Below are 13,271 nucleotides of genomic sequence, written 5' to 3'. Positions count from 1 at the left end.
TGGACCAAGGATGGCTGTTGTTGCTCACCATTTCCTAATGAAGTTTCTGCATCTGTACATCCGTGGGATTATTGAGAGTGGTGTTTTTCACTCCTGGGAAGTAGAAAAGATGTCTCTGTATCTGAGATACTATCTACCCCGTGCAAACTAGAAGCATTCACAGTTCCTAAGCTAACTGCAGAGCTTAACCAAGCCATAGTTCATAGAATCACAGAATAATTTGAGTTGGAAGGGACCCTTAAGGGCCATCTGGTCCAACCCCCCTGCAGTGAACAGGGACACCCACAGGTAGATCAGGTTGCTCAGAGCCCCGTCCAGCCTGACCTTGGGTGTTTCCAGGTATGGGGAATCCACCTCTCTGGCCAACCTGCTGGAGTGCCTCACAACTCTTATCATAAAAAACTTCTTCCTTGTATCCAATCTAAATCTTCCCTCTTTTAGTTTGAAGCCATTTCCCCTTGTTCTATCACAGCAGACCCTGTTAAAGAGCCTGTCCCTTTCTTCCTTACAGCCCCTAGATACTGGTGCCATGCCAGCTTTCACCACCTTGTACCAGACCAAGTACACATCAGGTGAGATTTCTAGAGCGGTTTGTGAAAACCCATTAATCTATACAACATTTATCACATCTCTTTAAACCCTAATTTTTTATTCTTTTATCCCCTGCAACTGGGTCATATTCATTCTGGGTCTTAAATTACAGCTTTTGAGAAAGGAGTATTTCTCTTGCTCTTAACCTGGAAATTTACTCAAACTGCTTTTGAGTTATGCAAGTCCAGATTTGCAGTTCTTTCATAATTGCCTGCAATGGTAACAAACAGGGCAGCACCATGACTGGTCCCTCGAGCCCTGTACTCATGCCAAAGATAACCAGTTATACTCATATAATTAATTTTGATGCATTAATAAGACAACAGCTTTTGTCTTCCCTGGTCGGTAGGATTCAGCAAACGTAATTTAGCAAAGCACTTTCCTCTGCTGACAAGGAGAGCAACTCACATTTAAGGATTAATCATCACTTTGTAACTCCTGCAAAATTTGCACTCCAGGCTCTGATTTGGTTATACACAATACCTGTGGCTTACTAATTAAGAGCAACAGGCGTATTAGCCTTTCTTCTTTTATATTCTTAAATTGCTGATTTAAAACTTCTCTCAGTTTGAGAAGCACTTCTAACTATCTGATGTGTGAAATAGCAAGGACATAGCAGATTCAGCCAAACCCACAGAGGCTGGAAAGAAAGGCGAGATTTACATTTAATACCTCAACCCATAACCCGGAGGACGTCTGGAACTCTTCAAAGCCAGCCACCACTCTGCAAAAGGGGGACTCCCCTCCTGTGGTACAAAGCAGATTCACCGCTTGTGAAGTTTTAACTTGAATTTCTCCTATACTTTGATAGCGCTTCTGAGCAGCTGGACCACGGAATGGGAGCTCAGCTTAGCACGATTAAGGCAACATTTCTTGTGATCACATATTGTTAAGAAAGATGGGATGATTTTCATAGAACCAGAATATTCTGAGTTGGAAGGAACCCATAAGGATCATCCAGTCCAACTCCTGGCTGCACACAGGAACACTCTTGATTCCTTTCAGCCTGGATTTTATAGCAGTTTTGAATAAGAAAATTGATGCCCACTCTGATCCATTTGCATAAATAGCTTTGATATTTCTTTCAAAACTTTTAGGTTTTTTTTCTACCAGCTCTTGGCAATGGCTGTGTAGCTGCAGAATTACAAGAAAAGGATTACAAACTCAGGCTGAAACAAATCAGAGTTTTTCAACAATACTTTGCATCATGGACAAGGATATGAGTAAGAGGAGATGAGTGATAACTCCAGAGGCACTGACAGAAGACAGCACATGCACAGCATATCGAGCAAGAGTAGGGGCAGGCGTGGGGACAGATGTAGGTAATGAGGAACATGAAGTTCCACATGACCTTCCTCCTACTGGCTTTGATGAAGGGATGCAGAAGGTAGATAGTTAAATCGCTAGCTGCGACACCTGCAATACACACTGAAGGCTCACACTGGAACAGTCTACTCTCACTAACCCAGTGTCAAGATATGATTGCATGTTGACCAAAAACTCACTCCGATGGTGACTGTGGAAGGTAGAGTTGGTGGGACAGCATCTACTTCTCTTACTCAGGGACATTCAAAGACACCTGCAAGGCATACAAGTTGCTTAGCCCCATGCTGCAGTGACTGAAACCATTTAGCTGTCTTTGGAATGGAAGTGAACATGATGAAAACCATTTGTACTGGACACCACTATAGGATTTTATTATGGACTTACTGCTTCTTTCTGGGGGATTCTGGGTTCTCAAATGAAAACAAATTGTCAGAAAAATCCTTTCTGTGCATTTTCCAGGTAGCTGCAATCATTTCTTTCATATGGAGATTTCATTTCCACAGTGCAGTGCTTTCTCAGTCAGTTCAACACCACATTCCAGAGAACACAGGCTTGCGGCCTTTCCAGAAACACCAGGTAGTGCAGGGCTCCTTGCTCATTTAGCTGTCAAATATATATAGCTGATGTAAGAAGTGCTTTCTCTGGTTTCCTCTCCATTCCTAGTGCACTTCAAGGGAATAAGTGCAGTTGTAAAAGTGAAAGAGCATTTATGATCTGTCTTGTAGCAGTAGTAGCCATCTCCTACCCTGGAATAAAAATCCCCAACCTACTGCAGTGACTCTGCTAACATTCCAGTGACCTGACTATTCACAGGAACAGGGTATTTTTTGATAGCAAGTCCTTCATTCTTCATTGTGTGGATCTGGATGGCCGACAGAGGCTGACATCATTTGACCACACACTGTAAGACACTAATCACTTGAGCTTTTGCCAGAATAAAATATGATAACTGAGCACCGATCAAGATTTCTTTTGGAATCAGCATCAACTATATATGGTACTGTTCAGCAGTGGCATGCATTCAATGCCTGTATGCATCTGGCTAGTAGGTTGTCTTTTTTTTTTTTTAAATTGGATACATTTGCAAAGATGAAAAATCAGAAAAACGTAAACAATTTCCAGTGTATTTCCAACTGCTGAACTATGGTTTTCTGAACCATATTGTTGAGTAGTGAACTAAACTTAATGAATATTCTCTTGGGCTGCTATTCAAACAGTGACTCTCCATTTTCTTTTTGGTTTATGATCTGTAAATCACTAAATATTATCAAGTGGGGCTCTACACATGCACAATCAGGCTTCATTACAAAGCAAGTCACACTGGGAAGTTATTTCTTCCTCTGTAAGGGTTTGGAAATTTACCCTGGAACAATATTATAGTCTGCTTTGGAATGAAGAGTACTCTAGAAACAAAAACTGTCCCTCTTTCCAACTATGTGCTAGTGTTGCTATTGCCAGTTTGACTCGAGTGTGACATACAGATATTTCACAGGAAAGGCTTTGGTAGTTTGGGGTTTCTTTTTTTTTCTTATTTTGTTTATTTTGGGTTTTTTTTGCCTTTTTTTTTTGCTCCCAAAGCAACTTGGTGTTCTGAAAGAACTGATGATGAAATACTGAACAAACTTTGTTAACATTTTCTTGGAGCAATATAACATCTTGGCCAGAAGTTTTACATTTAAAAATAAAATAAAAATCTTGGTACAGGATCACTTTCTATTAGAGAAAAAAGACAGTTCTAGTACATATTTTCAAAGCTGTGTTGATTCAGCTAAAATATATATAAGCTTTCCACCTAAATGTTTCAAAATGAAGCATTTCATCTTTTCTCTTTGAAATGGCTGTCTTGTTTGGATTTGAGCATCGTGGTATTTTATGTTACAAAATATGTCAAGATTAGTTAAAATGTTCTCTCAACAGAATATAGATATTCCTTATTGGGTCCCCCGCCTCCTCAGACTTTTCTTTCCCAGGCAGTTTTGAAATGCTTTGCCACCATTCCAGATCAGAACAAAATAAACTGAATGTAACCAAGTAATCAGTGCATATTACGCACTCTCCTCTGGGCCTGAGCCACACAGGATCTGGATCAGTTACAGCTTTCTGCTGAAAAACTTGGCTCTTTGGCTGAGGCTACAGGGACCTACACACTCAGCTTTGGATGTTCTTGAGTTAATATTTCAGTGCCAGCGTTGGCCATCACAACGGTTATCTGTACTTACTGGATTTAGTAATCCTAGTGCTGTAAAACCCACTGAGTGTGTGGTCTTAGTAAATATAGAGCAAATTCCAAACTCTGCAGCAAGATATCTTGAATAAACATTTTATACCTATAATACACTCATTAATAAAACAGGACACTTGAGTTTTTGAGCGTGGCATGGAGAACTGAGATTTTCTGCATTCAGTAGGTTTCATTTTCCTGACCTTGGAAATAGAGAAGATGAGCAGAAAGCAGTCAGTTACCTGCCATGTATTTATTGATTACATAAAACTATTGGTTGAGATACAAATTTTCTCCAGTCAAATACAATAATCTTAACTATACTGCAGGAAAGTCAATTATGGTTGTTAGAGCAGGTAATTGAGGCTGTTGCAAGCAAACCCCACAAAGAGTTGGAAATTTACAAGCCAAAACCAGCCAGTGTTCATGCAGTTCCAGCATGTACCAAGAATCAACCTCTTTCTAGTCTGTTCTCAAAAGATTAACTGATTCAAGGGCTGCTTTAGGCAGTTTTGGTGTGAAAGAGTGAAGCAGATAACTATTCTGGTTCAGAACTTAAGTCACATAGTAGCTATGTCTCTCACTGCTGACTTTTTGTGTAACTTCCAAATATTCAGATCTCTCTGTAGGTGTTTGTCATCTACAGTTTGGCATGCCAGGATGAGCTGCAGCACAGCAGTCAGGTGGATTTTATATGCCAGAGTTTGCGCTTCAAACAAAGATGACCCACCACATGCAAAGTTATGCCATGAGTTCTGAAGTAATTACTCAGATTGTCGTAACTCACCGCTATCTTCAAATTATCAGAAAGTTATTACGCTCATGTATAACCACGCATGCAGCCCTCTGGTGCTCCTGATCATTCATACAGTTGAAAGGAAGGTCACACAATGCTGAGGCCAAGAGCTGGGTGTAGCACTTTCAGGTGCTGTTCCACACTTGCATGGTGCCGAAGTAACCATTACAGGGAAGAAAAAACAGGAAGATTATTCAGATGTTTCATAGAATCGAAGAATCATTAAGGTTGGAAAAGAACTCTCAGGTCACCTGGTCCAACCATCATCCTATCCCCACCATGCCCAATAACCACGTCCCTCAGTGCCATATCTACCAGTTTCTTACACGCCTCCAGGGTCAGTGACTCCACTCTTCTCTGGGCAGCCTGTGCCAATGCATCACCACTCTTTCTGAGAAAACTTTTTTCCTAATATCCAACCTAACCTTCTCTGGCACAACCTAAAGCTGTTACGTCTCGTCCTGTCATTTAAAACCCAGCTAGCCTGTCATACAGTTGCAGTAGCATTAGTACAGCATCAAAGCCTTTCTCAAAAAACATTGAGCCGTACATAATCCTGCTGACCCTCCATCTATATCTTTGGGATTTCGTAGAAGTTAGGTGAATTAAGTCAATAAAATCTTTTGATGTCAGAACATGACCAGATCTGAATGATATTCTGCCTTCACTGTCTATTTAACTCTATAGTTTATTTTCTTTCAAGTCATGCTAGATTATTTGCAGAGAGGAAGAGAATAAAAGATACGAATATGCTGGAGATATTTTAGAATGTGTGCTGTTCTGTGACAGGAAGCTAGGCAAAAGCAAAGGAAAAGTCACTTCAGGGAAAATATGCCTTCCTCTTTTTTTAAATAATCCAGTACTAACAGGAATGTACATTACCATCATCATGTGGCAAGGTCCTTCCTGGTTCTGGAATCCCTTAACATCATGCTTTTTTAAAATATCTATATCCAGATCCCACAGAGCTGTTTGAATAGAGCTTATTATATAGTAAATTATTGAATTTAACAAGGTAATCTAACTATACCCCCACTGTAACAGAAAGATAGAATAGCTGCCATGATAGAATAGCACCAAAACTCACTGCAGTTTGCCACAGTACAGTAATGCATTTCAAAAGTTCAAGAGGAGTAACAGACATGAGTCTTTAGGGATCATTAAATTATTCAGTGTCACCTCCTGTGTAAGGCTGATGCTGTATCACTTTGCTTTTTCTGCGCAGTAAGAGTAACTGGTCTTTGACTGGAGCATATAAGGTGTCACGTCTTGATATGGAAGTTTCAAAAGGTCGAGAATTTACTCCCTCTCTTGGCTAGTTACCTCACAGTCTTCATTTCTAATTTAAACTTATGTAGATTCTGCTTCCTGCTGTAGGATTTAAATATGCATTCTCCAGCAACAATGCAAAGTTGCTTAAGGGTAGACTCTGCCACTTATTAAATCTGAATTAAGTCTTCCTTTAAGGAGATCAGCTCCTTAAAAATTAATAGGGATCACATCTTGTTCAGTTTGCCGCTGGAAGACATTTTTTAGTATTTTCATGGTTTGTATGGCTCTTTTCCTCTGTGCTCTCCAGATTTTCTGGATTTCTCAGCTAAAAGACAAGGCAGCTTGCTTCTCAAGTTACTCCAGAATTAAACTAATGAATCTTGTGAACATGGCCTTGCTCCTGTCATCGCTACATGATGCCATGTCCTACATCAAGCTCATATTCAGTTCTGTTTCCATTGGGATGCTTAAATCCAGTGCAGAATCACTGCCACTCAGTTGTATAGCTCTTAATGCTCATAAATCATACCTCTCTTGTATTGTACCTAGCCATTAATAAAAAAAAACAGATAAGAAACTGATTATGGTTACCTTTATATACCGTTTGAAGTCAAATCAATGCAAATTTCCCTGACAAATCCACCTGGCATGTGACTATGTTGATTAGAAACAAGATACCCATATTGAATCAATGGAGACTAGTTTCACCTTGTGACACAGAAAGTTAAATGATCTTTTGCCTTCTTTACCCCTACAAATAAAATAAATACATTTTTTGTTAAAAAGTATTAGCCCTTACATACTCCCTTAGCCATAGTAGGTAGGTGTATAGCCCACCTGCCTTCCATAACTGGTTACCTCTCATACATTTTGTTCTATTATAACATCTATTTGAGCCAGCTTTGGTCTCAAGAAATGACACAGACAAAAAGATTGAACTTCTCAGCAGCTGTCAACAGGTTGATCCTAGCCTGAATAGTTCCAGCTCTAACACTCAACATCTGTGCCAAATCTAGCTATGGTACCAACTAATCCCAGCTACCAGGGAATGCCACTGGAATTGATAAAAGTCTCTAGAAGTCAATCTACTAGAACAGGAAACATATAAAGCAATAGATGTTTTCAAATATCTTATACAATTAAAAAAAAAAAAGGCCCCAAAAAACCAAAGCTCACGTTATACTTGCTACAATATAGCGTATCCATTTTCCTTCTCTAATAGTTGATTTCTCTATCAAGCTTTTGTACTATTTGCCTCTACTGTCAAACTGGGACATGATTACCCAAGTTATCTTGCCTTGCTTTTGAATTACCACTCCTTAATATCTGCAGTTTTCCTTACTGAATAAAGGCTTGCTACAAGCAAGCAAGAGAAAACTACTCATCTCACATGGTTCTCTTTTGTGCAGCTGGTGCTATCTAGACATTCTGGTTGGTTTTTATTTCAGTTCTTTATGATTACTGCTTAACATCTTTCTTAGCAACCTGAGAGAGCTGGAGGTACTTCTCCATTCCCATGAGGCATGGTTACATCAGCTGGCTTCCTTCTAAATGCAGAGAAGAACTATTGAATATTTCTGCCTTTCCTGTATCATTAAGACTTTCCCAGTCTTCTGCTAATAAGCAGGCTATGTTATTTTCAGGAGTCATTTTATTCCTGTTATCCTTTAAAATGCCATACTGTCCTCCATACTGTGAGATAGGGGCTTCTTTTGCTCCTGCTCAGGTCTTTCTCCTCTCTATATTTCCATGGTCTCCAATTTACGTAATTGCTGCCTCCTTCTTCTTTCTTTTCCTCACCCTTGTTTATTTGCTAGTTTTAATAGCTGCCTTTGCTTCCTCACTTAGTGAGGAAATTCCTCTAACCAAAGCAGTCTCTAATCATAATTTCATGATTGTGAATAAGTCATCAATTAAAGTTTTCTAGAATAATTTCCAATTTTCATTCACATTTCCCTGTTTAGGTCCGTCCAAGTTTCTTTTCCCAAACACTTTCCTTCCTGCTTTTCATGGATGCTTTGGAAAATAAGTCATGTAGAAACACTCAAAACATTTGGAATGTGCCAGGACCAGGGCTCAATTCTTGTTCTGATTTAGTCTAAGTACTTAGCTACTAGCAGGAGTTGCTAGGCTTGTCATGGCACTCTATTTTCTAGCAATTAACCAACTCCACTCGGCTTGAAAGTACTGGGAATCCAGGTATCATTACTGGAGAAATGAAAAACAACAGGGAAAATTACATTACAAACACTAGAAGTTCAAAGACATGCTAAAATACTGAGTACTTAACCATATTAAACCTTTCAGAAGCTTGCACGTTATTAATAGTAAAGATAATTAGATTGTGCTCTTAGTGAACTGTGTTGGATTGACAAGTCCAGCGGGAAAATGCTAAGCTATGAAACATTCCTTTGACAGATGTTTTGTGAGTTGGGTTTTTTGTTGTTGTTGTTTTGGTGGGGGTTTTTTTAGTATATTAGTGAAGAAAACAGAATGTGTAGCATTTCCAGCAAACTAAGAACAGGTAAATGATCTTGACTAGTTGATGCTTTTCCTTCCTGTTAATTACTGCTGTTTGAGAAGTATGGGGAAGCAAGGAGCGAACGTTCCTGATGATACAGTAGAAGTCTACCAGGACTGAAAAGGCTAATGATTATGAGATTAGGATCTTGTTCACAGCTGAAAATTAATTTAGCTAAGATGTGTTATGAATATAAAGCCTACCAATTTCACACAGGTCATTCTTTATATGCTTTGTTAGTGGATAAGTATGATAAAGTAGAGCAATAGGAGTATCTAACTATACATATACATACACGTGTGTATGTACATACAAGTACACAGTTCCTAAATAGCTTTGTTATTCTCTCCTTAAATTAAATATAGTGCAATAGCTGGAAGAGAGCAGGGGAAAATTGGGAAAATAATCTAATAAACACTGTACAAAGTTTGCTACAACACTGTTGCTTCATACTTGATTTTAGCACTGCTATTTATGAATTTATGAATAAAACAGGAACAAGTATGAATGGCATCAGCAAGAAATACTTAAGAATATGTGGAGGGCAAATTACGGCTTTGGTGTAAAGCTCAGAGATGTCAGAAAGAAGATTTTAAAGAAAATACTGATTAAACCCAGACATGCCTGCAATTACTTCAGACAGTATAACTGATGCAATGGAGTGAGTTTTATATTTTATATGAGATGTTACGGGGGAAGTAATCTCATTGCAGGAACAAGAAGTGGATTTTTTTTCCACCAAAGCGCCCACTTTGTATTAGCTCAGTTCTACATTTGTAATCTTGGGTAAGAAAGATTCAGTAACTACTGAGTTCAGTTTTTGCCAGCCAAGGAGACCAGTAACTTAAATGATCAAAAACTTTTACAGGAGTCAACTTAGATATCTTGAGAGCATAACGTTGAAATAACAGTGAAACTTTTCCCTCAGTTATGATGAAACCAAAGAAATTTTATCAGAAAAATGGTTAACCGGAGACAGAGAATAGAGCTAGCTACTAAATATTTTACTACAGAAAACAATCTGGAACTTGCACAATTCAGTGTGGCAACATACTCATGTTCTATGCTACTGGCAATTCTTTTAAGAAAATTAGGTCACTTCATTTCTTATTTTTAAGAAACATTTGTAAGGAGCATATGTGGAAATTATACATTGGAGCTTGAAAGTAACATGCTTCTTAATGCTATGGTTATTTCACATTCTCCATAATTTGTTGGTTTTTTTCCAACATCTAACAGATTTGTCAAGTTGAAGTGCCCCAGACTTAGCCTAATGTTTATGTTTTTCTGTAGTTGAATGCTAAATTAGAACTGTCATGTTGTCATCATTCTCTGTGAGGCACTGCTGCTTGGCTTTATTATTTCTTTTTCATTGCTGCTTTACATACTCCTTCAAATCATGGGAAAATTTACATCAGATACAGATCGGTTCAACACCCTCAACCCAATTGCTGGAAAAGGCTCACTTCTGAAAAAACACCAAAATAATGGGTACCCTAGGTGACCGTATACTTATTCTCTACCTAGACTAAAATAGATTTATCATTACTTAACCTTCAATATCCATCTTTAAAACATAGCTTTAAAACTTCTAAGAAAAAATAATTACTATGATGGGAGTCACACACTGCAATATGTTGCTCAGAGAGGTTTTGGATGGTCCATCCATTCAATCCTTTTGCAATAGGACCCCAAAAAGCCAGGTGCTACTGTTGGCCTAGCTTTGAGCAGTGCTTTGGAGCACACGGTCTCCAAAGGCCGTTCTAGCTCACATTACTCTCTTGCATTTTTTTTTTGTCATATAGAAAAAAAAAGTAAATATTTTTTAAAGTAGGAAAAAGAGAATACTTATGAAACAAAAGACTACTTTTTAAGTCTCCTGTTTAATATACATATACTGACACAAGTGATTCTGTGAAGACCACTTGCTTCTCTAATAGTGACAGTGAAAAATGATAACTGGCTTTAATAACAGGAGCAAGACTGTATCGCATTTTGATTTGAGTCCTATTGGCAAGTGTGAGGTGGTTTACTCTCATACTTCTGGTGCTATCTGGAGTACATTTGAAGCCTGGCAAGGTCAGAACTAGCAGCAGAAGTGCAATGAGAGCTCATGTGGAAGGCAATGCTGATGGGCGCTGAGGCTGAAAGCGTCAAATATGCACGCTGTTGCTTTGAGTTCTTCCATAAGACTGGCCACAGAAGCATTTTTCCCCTTGACAGAAATGCTGTTCTTCAGCATGTGAAATAATTATGAGATGAACATGAATTGAAAGTGCACTTCCTCTTGACCTACTTCCCAGGCAGGGAAGCAGAGCTGGATGCCCTCCTGTTTAGTAAGGTAGAATTATTACTCTGCATTCTCCAGACTCCACAAAAGCCTCTACTGTTTGGTACCAACCACGTGGCTAATTATCATACCTCGTATGCAGTTTCTTCTAATGATTTCCTTCCATCTCTTGTCAACACTCAGGCCGACTGACCAAACTGGTTTCTTTGGAGAGGAGCGTACCTCTTTACCCCATCAATAAATGGGCTTTTAAACTGTAAAGGTAAACATTCACAATGACAGTGTGAGCTGGTTTGGGAAAGTAGCACATCATGCCAGAGAGCTCCAGGACTGTGTGCACCTGAATTCTACCTCATTAAGTGAGCAGACTTTTCTTTGTTCACAAGGTTTCAGAATGCATTGTTTGACTCCATCACAAAATCAGTTACATATTCCATTAGTGCTGGGGCCCCAAATTTCCATGCATGAGTCCCACATCCACTCTCCCACACCCACAGGAACTGAGGGCTTAGAACAGATGGCAATACAACTGCTCTGACAATGTGCTTGCATGAGGAAAGTAGGTTCTAACCTATTGCTTTTGATATATAGATCTCCTTGCCTCATCAGATCTGCAGCATTCACTCTGGTGTCTGTAAAAATCATAGAGAGAGTGTCCCAGTACAGCCTTTTCTGGTATTTCAAAGACACTGACTGCTGGCTTGGAACACTGGTGGGAGAGGCTGTTGGGTTTGGTCTTGGGAGGCTTTGGGTTTACTTGTGATACAGAACTGGCCCTCTCCTCTTCCTGTGGAGTCACTCCTCAGCTTGTGCACCTAAAGTAACTGAACATGAGACTTAGTTTAGTGGGCAGTATTGGTGGTAAGTGAACAGTTGGACTAAATGATCTTAAAGGTCTTTTCCAACCTCAATGATTCTATGAAAAGGGAGAAACTGCTGGGATTTTCTGACCTGAATAAGCTTCCCACAAAGTAATCAGTGTACTGAAAACAAAACTATTTGCCAATATGTTCATTTTATTATTTTCCAAGGTAAATGCCATAATTGATATTTTGCTGTTTCTGGCTGTTATTGTGCCCAGGCATTGAGAACAGGCATCAAAGGTATAAAGGAGAAAAGAAAACTCAGCAACACAACAGATGACATGCTGTGAGATTCCTAAATTAGCAGTGAGCTAAGTCTGTGCAGCCCCAATACCAAGTTGGGCTAGAAGCAGCAGAGAGCAGGGTGTTGCTAAATGATTGCTCAGTTAATCCATAACCTGAATAAACCACCCACAGATAAGTGAGAGCTGATGGTGTGTAAACTGCCAGAACACAGCCTCAATTCCAACTTCACAGGCAGCAGAGCTAATCATAACTCTGTAAGTCAAAGAAAATTGTTCTGGGGAAGAGTCTGATCAGGTATTTTCCCCAACCTCTGTATGTGACACTGGAGATTGTATCTTTTGCTGCTAACTTCACCTGGGATGGATTGTGAATCAGCATACATAAATCACCTGCCAAACCCTCGAGTACGTCACTGATAAGATAATACAGATTCAAAAGTGCAAGTGTATATCAGCAGCTGGAGTGCATCTGACAGCACAGTCAGAGACAATGACCATTCCTGAAGTTGTTCCTGGACACGATTGTTTTTCTCACCTCGCTTTCCACATTAAGGTAAGTTGCATCTGAGTGATGCAACCTCTCTGGATATATATATCAACTCTGGATGTACAGCTGAGTTCTCTCAGCTCATCAGTGATGCTAATTTTGTGCAGTTTTGTGTATTTGTTGTTACTGCTATAATCCTAGACATTACCAAACTTCCCATAATTACCAGCTTGTCCAGAGGTGAAGTTACAATTCCAGGTTTCCCTAATATCAGTCTTTTCCTTTCCTCCATCCCCCACTTTCATGCACTGAGGCAATACATACTCCAGATGACACAGGTCTGTTGTCAGATTTTTAACAGAGAATCTGAGATTTATTCATAATAATCTGTTTCAAAGTCATTGCTTTGACTGTCAAAGCAAGCACAGCTGAACTGGGCACTGATTTTCTTATTTCTACAGTCTAATTAAATATCTTAATTACTTATATTAGAGAAGATTGCCTCCGTAAACCCAGTCTGACTTGTAGAAGTGCTGATTGTGTGCCTAACCCCCCAAAGCCGATAGGAACTCTTACTCAGTGCCCTGAGCACATCCCAGCACTGCCCCTGCATGTCTGCTCTTACTTCCCCGAGGGAGGTTAGCAGAAGCTCTCTGCCC

The 13,271-nt window shown here is 39.4% G+C and overlaps 2 protein-coding genes across 5 annotated transcripts in view; one reads left to right on the top strand and one right to left on the bottom strand.

The window, feature by feature from the left end:
* LOC100542571 (zinc finger protein OZF-like) overlaps positions 1-13,271 on the bottom strand; it is a 1,148,434-nt gene that overhangs the window by 434,265 nt on the left and 700,898 nt on the right. The window lies entirely within an intron of this gene.
* NINJ2 (ninjurin 2) overlaps positions 1-13,271 on the top strand; it is a 44,372-nt gene that overhangs the window by 17,200 nt on the left and 13,901 nt on the right. Inside the window, exon 1 of one of the 3 annotated variants that reach the window (XM_019612438.2) lies at positions 554-572. The exons of 1 other annotated variant lie outside the window; for it this stretch is intronic. Coding sequence is in view for 1 of the 2 variants with exons in the window: in XM_010714226.3 (XP_010712528.1) it covers positions 12,616-12,678 (63 nt within the window). In the remaining variant the exon portion in view is untranslated. Of the gene's footprint in view, positions 1-553; positions 573-12,379; positions 12,679-13,271 lie in introns of those variants that run through there. One more of the 3 variants, XM_010714226.3, reaches the window with a different exon arrangement.

The sequence above is a fragment of the Meleagris gallopavo genome, chromosome 1 (assembly GCF_000146605.3).
Source record: "Meleagris gallopavo isolate NT-WF06-2002-E0010 breed Aviagen turkey brand Nicholas breeding stock chromosome 1, Turkey_5.1, whole genome shotgun sequence".
Lineage (NCBI taxonomy): Eukaryota > Metazoa > Chordata > Aves > Galliformes > Phasianidae > Meleagris > Meleagris gallopavo.
This window is presented reverse-complemented; position numbering and strand designations above follow the sequence as displayed.